General features: G+C 38.0%; 1 protein-coding gene across 1 annotated transcript; it reads right to left on the reverse strand.

Moving 5' to 3' along the window:
- Positions 1-2663: 2663 nt before the first annotated feature.
- On the reverse strand, positions 2664-9598 carry mchr2b (melanin concentrating hormone receptor 2b). Its single transcript, XM_032555715.1, has 2 exons — positions 8930-9598; positions 2664-5753 (listed from the first exon to the last, which is right to left on the reverse strand). The coding sequence occupies exons 1-2, from the start codon at positions 9331-9333 to the stop codon at positions 5114-5116; spliced, it is 1044 nt and encodes a 347-aa protein (XP_032411606.1). The 5' UTR covers positions 9334-9598; the 3' UTR covers positions 2664-5113.
- Between the last annotated feature and the right edge of the window lie 598 nt (positions 9599-10196).

Below are 10196 nucleotides of genomic sequence, written 5' to 3' on the forward strand. Positions count from 1 at the left end.
TTTCTCAAGAATACTGAAGTAGGGACACATTGTTTTGTACTATTTTGTTCAAACTTGCCAATATAAGAAGTTTGAACGAAAGCGATAAAAGCACATTTAATGAAATTAAACAGCCAGAAAGGTTAGCATTGACTCTCAGACACCCTCCAAAATATTATGAAAAGAAAATCTACAAGTGAATTCAGTTATTTATTTACTGAGTTGCTGCAGCAGTTCTCCCTCCAGCAGTTCCTGCCCTTGCCCGCTCTGATACTCCTCTGTGTGTTGGCAAAGTAAATTTAGGTTCTCATTCAGCTACTTCCTCGCTCGAGAACATCAACACACATCTTCCTTACACGAACTGCATGTTCGGATAATTCGTTCAGTGTCACTTGGTATTTAGACTCTGAGAGAACAGGAAGCTGCAAAATAAATTACATTTATTTTCGTTACATATTCTGAAAACCATATATCCGCTTCACTACAACACACTACTTGATGTTGATTTGCCTTAAACTCAAAGTCAGAGACACGTGAGTAACAGACTCTGTAAATCATACAGACATTTTCTTATATGTGTATAGAACACCTTTCATAATTTCATGGTACTTCTTTAGCTGCCGTCCAATCCTGAGACGCACGTCCTTGAGATCTCGTCACCATCTCTTGACTGTAAGCAGTGAAGAAGAAGAACTGTGGAGGAAATCATGAGATCTCACTGTTTGTCCTTGGAATGAAAGGACTGCTGCTGGGTTTATTGAGTTACAGCTGGAATGTGTTTTTGCTGCAGCACAGGTGCTGCTGGTGGAGGTCAGAGGTTTCTTAACTCTTACAAGAATCTAGGGGAGTGGGAGCTGTAAAACCACACTGAGTGGGAAAATCTTTTTTTTTTTTTTTTTTGCAGTTCATTGAGATAATTTATACAAAACAATCATAGGAGGAGGAACAATTTCCCCATGTGTTTGACGCAAAAGCAGCTTTGATTAGACATTTAAGAGCGTGTTTTCCTTGGGAATGTAGACCCCTAACCATCATCACTGTTTACTCTACAGATTCAATTATCACACTTTATTTTATGAGCTACTGTAGAAACTCCATGAGCTTCTATTTAAATTAAAGATCATTTTCAGATTTGCTACTTAACTTTAATCGTGTTTGTCTTTCCTGAATGATAGTTGTGCTCTGCTCATCCTTTCCTGTCAACTTAATTAAATTGAATGCCTTGTTATATGCTGGCAAGACTTAAAAAAAGAAGTCTGACATTTCAAGAAGTTTTATCACTTTCATTTTTAGGATTTGGATAAGAAGTTTGATAGCACTCCCACGTCAGCAGAGCAACTAGATATGAAGCAGCAGCATATCTGGCTCTGACAATAAAAATCATTTTGGCTCCTTTTATATTTGTCAATGAAACATGTCAAAACAATGAAGGCAACTTTTCTTATTTTTTTGGAGCCTTATCTTCTCAGCAAAAAATGATATAGAATCATATTTTCTGCAGATAAGAGCTTTATTTCAACCATAAAATGCAAAATGGCTTTAAAAATAAATCTCATCAGCAGTGCACCACAAAGCAGTAATTCTACAAACCTAACTCCTAAAAATGTTATGACACCCTCCAGAAGATGAGTCAGAGAGTGAAACCTTTGGCGACATTGTTCTGAAGCTCCTCACATGATAAAAAACAAGGACGTGCTCTTATCCAAGGTCACTCGAGGCGACAGTTTGTGTGCCGTAAGATGAAACGAATGCTATGCCATTGCTAAGTGAAGAGGCTTTCAGCAACACTATAACTGACAGGAGTTCTTGTTTTATATTAGTCCCCCTGTACAGCCTCCCTTCCCATTCACCACAGTCTGCTGCTGGTGTCATAAAAAAGAAGAAGAGCTTGAGAAAAACACTACGGAGCAAAGTCCGCTGCTTTTATGTGGTGTGGTTGAAGATGAATCTGGAATACACCATCCCCAGTTATGAAGTAACAACATTTAATCTATTAGATTAAAACCACAGCCAGCCTTGGGAAGCTGGGATGGTAAAATGCAGACCTCAAGTTTGTCATTTGTGAGCATTTGAAAACCACAGCAACTAAATGCAGCAGTGTTGTACAAGCCATATATATATATATATGTGTATGTAAATATATATATATGTGTATATATATATATATATATATATAAATATATACACCTATTAAGCAAAGATTGTTAATACTTATGTAAATGTGTTTTCTTGGTTTTCTATTTTTAATCAGTTTACAGAAATCTGACATAATGAGTGTCTCTGTGTAGAATTTCAAAGAAACAGATTAATTTAACACAATTTGGAAAAAGGCTGTAACATAATATCAGAGTTAATTTAAGAATGGATGAACTCCTGAACAGACTTTGCTTGAAATTTAACTGACTGTTATCAAAATATGAAGACATGTAGTATTTTTGTTTCAGTGTACAAGTTAAGAATTTTAACTAAGGTGAAATTTAACATTCAGAAACAGGATGACTAATTACAGTGTAAAATTACTCTCGCTTTTTTATAATCTTCACAACAGATATTCAGCTTTGAGTTCTGGTTTGTGCATGAGAAGCAACAAACTCTGGGGAGCCCCCTGTTGGCCTGGAGGTCACTTACAGCTAGTTTGTTTACATATGCCTTGCGTTGGGTAGATTCAAATAATAGAAACCAGATTTTGTATTTTCAATGTTTATTTAAGGATGGAAGGTAACAAAAGCAAATAATAAAATACAAGTCACATTTTCACTAACTACAAATTTCCACAGATTTTACTAAGCCTTGATTGAAGTACAGGGAAGGACTCTTACAGACAAAGCAAAGCACTTCTGGGGGAACATCTGCAGAAGCAATCTGGGTCACAGTACATCACATTTAGTGCTCGAGTGCCACAACAAACATTAAGACACTTTACAAGACAATAACAAGAGCATTAAATCAGGAAAAACAGACGAGAGGAATGAAACAGGAACATGTTTGGTTTCATAAACAACTCTTTAAGTCTGAGTTAGTTACTCCACGTTGACAACTTGCTTTAATTTAACTTGAGTAAATCCCACAAAACAAAGTCATAAACTAAGTAAAAATTGTTTTTCTAACGATTAATTAAAATGACCAGAGACCACTTGGTGCTGATCAGTCATTTTTTATATTCAGGAGCAATTTTTGAAAACATTATCAATCCATTTCATTGCTCCTAGCATTATGCTGTATTTTTTAAAACAATAATAAAACAGTCCTTAAACATTTATTCACTTGTTCTTGACCCATTTGTCATACTTTATTTTAACATCTAATCATATTTAAGAAATAAAGTAAATCTTTTTCTGTACATTTTCTCTCATTTTATTCTCCACCTGACCGGACGATGATGCAAAAATTATATCAGTCCCTTACAGTGTTTATCTATGAAATATCACTGGTTGTTTGCTGAATTCTTTTTGAAAATAGTTTCGTAGTCACAGAAATACACAAGTAAGGTACAGAAAACAACACAATGACATGATAAATTACTAATGCAAACACCTGCTTCAACTATACATATATTTAACCCATATGTCAATGTGCACATGTAGTGCCTTGTAAAAGTATTCACACATATTGTCACATTAAAGCACTTTACTGGGACTTTAAACCTGCATACGGAAATGCATGAATGTTTTAAAAAAGTCCTATTTGAAGTTTTTCCCCTAAAACGATGTCGCAGCAAAATTGATCTTTTTGGCCCACATGCAAAACTGTGTGATAGAAGCTAAACACTGAACGCACCATCCCCTCAGTGACAAACGGTGGTGGCAGTATCATGCGGTGGGGGTGGAAAGTGGTTCTAAAAAGTGTTAACTCTGGGGAACTGAAATTAAAAGGCACAACATCGTACAATTTTCAAACCAGGTATCCTTTTCCTCAAACGTCTACGCCTCGTTGTGACGGTCTGTCCCACAAAATCTCATTAAGATACGATAAAGTTTGAGCTGACAGAATGTGAAACTGTCCAAAGGAGGTGAATACTTTTGCAAGACTTCATCTCCTAAAGTCACATGTACATTATATACACGTCGTCTCTCCTGAGGCATGTGGCTCCAACATTTCAATACAGCATCAGAATGTTGTGCTGTAAGCAGTCAGAGGATACTTAACCACGGTAATAACTGCGCAGACTGAGAGATCGCTGAGTGCTGCTGTATGTTTTCCTTCGTAAAGCAGTCCCTGAGAGGAGTTTCCTGGTACAGCGTTCAATATTTGACGTCGGAAACTGACAGAAGTGGGACGAACACTGTGTGGCTCTGCACTCATCATAAATAAATGTTGTATTTTTCTTTAAATATAACATTTCTTACAAACACAATTCGTTGTTACAACAGGCTATAAATACATTACTTTCCCCATTACTAAGCACTTTATAAATGCGACACTCAAATCCTTTAAAGATCCTCTCTGATATGCTGAAAAAACATAGCCAGAGACAACTATATATTATTTTTCTGTATTTGTGTGTTTTTCAATAATAAATTCTATTTTATTATTATATGTGGGCTTTATTCACAATTAAAGGACCCAGACACGAACGAGAACTAGCTCTCACAGGCTTGGACCACTGTTAAACAAACCCTTTACTACACAGTAAATCGAATTTACAAGTTATTTCCATAAAATGCTTCCCTCGTTCTGAGCTACAAAGTTTTAAAACCGTGGCAAGAGGCACAGAAAGCTTTACAGCTGCTCAGTTTCAAAACAGAGCAGCTCTTATCTGTATCAGTAAACTGTGGATTATTGAGACCGCTGGTTACAAATCATGAGCCCTTATAGTGACTTCTTGATTGGATTACTTACAGCAGATCATGTCTGTTCAGCCAGAAGACGCCACGGTAGATACTGGTGAAAGGACCAGTGAAGCTGCGCCGTGGAATTCAGTGCATCATGAGCCGACCAGCTGTGTGCGGCCTGTGCTTTCTGAGGATTTATCCAAAAAATGACAGTGCCTTTATTTGAAGTTTATTTTATTAAAGCTGGATTTGATGCTGCTGCTTCAGGGATTTTTTTTCTTCTTCTGTGTATTAACAAATCCATTTACAATTCTAAAAATGATGTCCACCACCTATTTGTTACAGGGTATAAATGAAGCTGACTAGATGACCGTAATGCGGTAGTTGGGGTTGTTTGCCGTGCTGGAGCCTTCGGCTTTGACCACGGTGACCTTGGAGGAGTGCTGCGAGCTGTGCAGCACGTTCCGCCGGCACAGGCGCTCGCGGTAGTTCTGGGCGAAGAGGAGCAGCATGAGCGGGTTGATGCAACTGTGCGAGTAGCTGAGGCAGATGCTGATGTTGTACGCGTAGACGAAGGCGATGGTGGGCCGGTTGTTGCTCAGGTTGATCACCTGGATGACGTGGTAGGGCGACCAGCAGATCAGGAACAAGGCGATGACCATCAGCACCATTTTGGTGGCCCTCTTGGCCCACACCGACTGCTTGCGCTTGACCCGGCGGATGGAGCTGAACACATGGTAGAGGGTGAGCGAATAGAAGGTGCTGATGATGATGAGCGGAATGATGAAGCCCAGGATGGACTGGTAGAGAGTGTACCAGTACATGTCCTCCGGCCCGTCCAGGAAAATCATGCACACCTCCATGTGCTCCCTGCTGATCACCTTGGCGTAGATCATGACGGGCACGGTGAGAAGGACGCTGCCCAGCCACACCAGCAAGTTGATTATGATGGTCCACTGCACGGTCCGCCGCTCTGAGCTGGGATGCACAATGGCGATATACCTGAGAGGAAAAGAGATTAAGATATTTATACCATGAAATAGAGAATCAAGATGATTTTTTCCAGTGCATGACATAGATTCTTAGGCGGTCATGTTAATGCTGGAGGTTCTTGAAATCAGGATGAGACAAACTGCACTACATTAAAATTTTGTTTCTCTGTCTTGATGAAAAGCTATATATTAGGGAGTGCTTGCAGATTTATAATAAGATTAGATTCTTCCACCTCTCTGCTTTTATTGCCGAGAGCTGGAAAACCATGCAAGAAAAAGGGCAATTTAAGTGCAGTAAATTATATACCTTATAATATATAATTTTATATATATTATGTAATACTTTTAGTATTGTGTCTTGGTCTTTGTTAAGATTTTCTATGACAACAATTTTGCAATTTTCTAAATGACACTCTGCTGAAGCTTTAATAGCTGAGAAGATTCTAAAGGATGAATACGAAAAGGAAAATGACTATGTGCTTGAAAGGAGACCTATTGTGATAAATTCATTTTTTTGCACGATTTTTTACTTCCGTTTTTCGTCTCTCCACCTTCTAAACAATCCGAGTGCTTAACAAAATAACCACCAAACCTTTTTCTGGCAATAAGTTCATGTTTTTTTGGTGACTTGAAAACAAACCATTTCAAAAACTCCCCACTTGTTAAGTCACAATTGGGTGGCACTGCCCCATTTACTACCAACCTCAGCCAAGCCCAGCCTCTCACCTAGCAACCCAAGCAGAGTTGAATAATGGCTGCTGGAAAAGACAAGTGTTTTGTTGTTGCACCTTTGATGGTTGTGCAGGAGGCTCTACTACTTCTGCTTCTAGGTCTGCCTAAAGGTCAAAGGTGCATGGTTGTGTAAAGGTGCATCTGTCTGTAGCAAGGTTTAGCTGGGCGTGGCCACACCAACTTTTTAGATTTAAAGTGACAAGAGGTCCTAAAACAATTCCTTCTGAAAGCTAAAAATAGGCAGAACTGATCAGGGGAAGTCTCATTGTCTGAGGATTATTTTTTTTCATAAAATATAGTGAAAATGTTTTGTTCAGCCCACAGACCTATCCAAGGACGCGTAATAGATCCCCTGTAATGAAGAGAAACTAAAAGCTCAGAGTCTGAAACTTATTTATTTCTATTTCCATGATGGTCAAAAAGAAAGAACACTTCTCTTGAATGCTGCAATGTCTTTTCTAGCAGAATTTCTTTCTAAAACATCTGATCAATATTTAGATGGTGTTAGATAATCAAGCCAAATATGCAATTTAAAGTGTTTAAATTTATAACATCCAAAGACAAGACGTGAACATGAGCATTTTAAATCTAAAATGCTGGTTTTACGAGGCTTTACAAGTCAGAACAGTTTTATTATCTCATTTTGTATTGAAAGCTGTTTTAACTTTGCACTTCAAAGCCGTCCTCTACTTTAAATCAGGTGAAGATTACATTCTTCCGTCAAACTGCTGCTTATAACATCTTTGTTTAAAGGTGACGTAGTTGGGGTTAGAGAAATGTTTGATGATTTTAAGTGACTCTCTATGTCTGTGTGTATTAAAAAAATTGTAGGTTTCAAGATGGATGGATTTTTGTTTTCATGATTTCATGATGGACAGTACAAGAGTTGTTTTCTGAACAGTTCCTTTCACACAATTTGCTGGATAATGTCCCTCTGGAAATCTATATAGTGCAGCATTTGTGCTCTGAGGCCAACCCCTGCTCCAGTTGTTCCTGTGAAACTGATCCTTATCAGTTCAGAATGACCAATATAATTGTTCCTGATGTCCTCAGATGGTAAGCATGGAACCTGGATCATTTATTTAGAGAACATTGTTTTGCCATTGTGTGTTACACAACAGTCTGCGTTGTAGCTCTTGCAGTACTATTTTGAAAAAGCATAAAATTTCACTGACATCCACTCATGTATGCAGTTTTTAAAAAATCAATTAAAGAGGCAACTGGATATTAGATATAAAAATTATTCTAGTTTTAATAGCCCATGTCAACTTGGAAAGATAATGTTTACTGTCAGATGTTAAATACTGCATTTTGATTTGCATCCCTACACACAAAACCAGTTTTCAATTGATGACACGTCCAGCAAACCACACTAAGAGTCATGATTCCCAAATGGAGAAAACTTGGAACAGTGACTGAGTGAAGAGGTCACAAAAGAGCCCAGAATGGCACCTAAGCCAGAACAAGGCTGGATCTCTCCAACATGGCTGAATTGAAGTAAATCTGCCAAGAAGAGAGAACCAAAATTCCTCAACAAAAATTGTAAAAGACTGATTGCCAGTGAAATCCTTGATGGCATTTGTTAGGGGTGGAACAACCCAACCAAACAAGCGTTTAGGGTGAAACTATTATTTTGTGTCTTATCCCTTAATAAATTAGAAAACTGCATTTACGGTATTTACATAATTTTGTCTGATGATCTGCAACATGGAGGCAAGACAGCTAAAAGAAAACAAATCTGTAAATCACTATGTGAGTTGTATTATGAATACATATGTCATTTTGGTTTGATTCAGAGAGCTTCTGTGTTGGAGTGAAAATTAATGTTTGAACAAAGCTTTAGTTAGAAAAAGTATAATTCCTAAAGTCAAGTCTGCCAACAAGCTTTATCCTGAACACGTCATTGTCATAGAATGTCACATTTAAGCTGTGGTTGCAATGGAAAAGGTTTTAGAAAACAATACAAACATTTATTACTATTACACCTATTTTTCACTTTAATCTCAAACCAATTGATCTGTTTTTTTTTTGTTTGTTTGTTTGTTTTTGGTTTGTTTTTACTGGTTTGGACAGATCAAAAGTAATTTTAATAATTAGAAGTAAACCAATGTAATTGAGTTGGTACATTTTAAATAAATGGTTGGAATTTGACTAATTTATTAAACTTTTAGCAATAACATAACTTATTCTCAGAAACTTGTTAAAACAAATATACTGTAAATTGGAACAGTTTGTGTTATTAGTAAAAGAAATCCTAACTCAGAAAATTCATTGACACATACACCCCCCCCCCCACACACACACACACACATATATATATATATATATATATATATATATATATATATATATATATATATATATAGCATTCCAGTCTGTTTTTGCTTGTCATGTTTTCATGCCCTTACATATTTTTAAATTAGCTGATGTACTGAGACTTAAGTTACCACTTACCGGTCAATGCACAGCACTGTAACTATCCCCACGGTGGTGAACTGGTTGCTGACATCCACCACCACCACCGCCTTGCACATAAAGTTTCCGAAGACCCACTGCCTGTCCCTGACCAGCTGGTGGATGTTGAAGGGCATCACCAGCAAGAACAGCATGTCAGCTATGGCCAAGTTGAGCACGTAGATGTCCGAGACCATCTTCTTCTTGCACGCTGCGACCGCGTAGATCACCAGCGCGTTGGCGATGACTCCGACGGAGCACAGGATGCCGTAGATGGAGGGGAAAATGTGCATGAAGGTGGTGATGTCGATGGGGTTGTAAGGCGCGGCAGCTGTAGTTAGACATGACAAATCACTAAAGTTGGACGATGTTTTGTTTTCGCAGATAATGTCCGTTTCATTCATCTTTAGGTGCCCGCGTTATGAAAATGCAGACTGCAGCTGCCGTCTGCTCTCCAAACTTGTGCGTAAAACTTAATTCCTCACTTTCCCGTTAGCGGCGCCAGTCGGCGTCAGATTTTGTGTCAAAAAGTAAAAAGAAAAAAAAAAAAAAAAAAAAGTAATGCGAGGATGACTACTTGAGCAACAGATTGCATATGAACCAGCTGTGATCTGGCCAGTAACTGCGCTCAGCTGCTGTGGCTGCTCCAAATGCGCTGAGCGCCTCAGTGGACGTGCAGCTCCCCTCCCTTCTGTGATCATATGTGGGTTGTGTGTGTGACACAAGCAAGTGAAAAGAATGCTTTTGAACTGGACATCAACCCCAACTTCAAAGTCAAATCTGATTTTATTTGATGAACTACATACTTTTTGCATGACTACACAAATACACTAAAAAGTGTTTTCTCACTTGGCGTTTCACGAGATCTTCTACCCCAATATAATCAATCAATAATGTATATGGTTACTTTATATTTTCTGCTGCTTAAACAGTAATCTAAAACCAGGGTGATTTTTTAAAATTGAATTCGTTCTCATATAATGTATTACTCTGCAGTTAATACGACGTATTAATTGTACCTCGTATAATTAATACACTTCTAATTTAAATCAATAAATCTTCAGATTCATTCAATCAGACAATGTGAAACAGCACCAATAGGAACAAAAGCAAAAATGTCCCTCTCTCATAGATGTGGTAAATGGCAGTGGCGGCCACCATTAGTCCGGATGTGAGCACAGCTGCACCACCCACTGCTCTTCTGGCTGTGACACTTTAAATCACTCTGCTTTTTCTTTCCTTATTTCTTTTTTTGTTTTTTGACAGC

Source organism: Xiphophorus hellerii, chromosome 23 (genome assembly GCF_003331165.1).
Source record: "Xiphophorus hellerii strain 12219 chromosome 23, Xiphophorus_hellerii-4.1, whole genome shotgun sequence".
Taxonomy (NCBI): domain Eukaryota; kingdom Metazoa; phylum Chordata; class Actinopteri; order Cyprinodontiformes; family Poeciliidae; genus Xiphophorus; species Xiphophorus hellerii.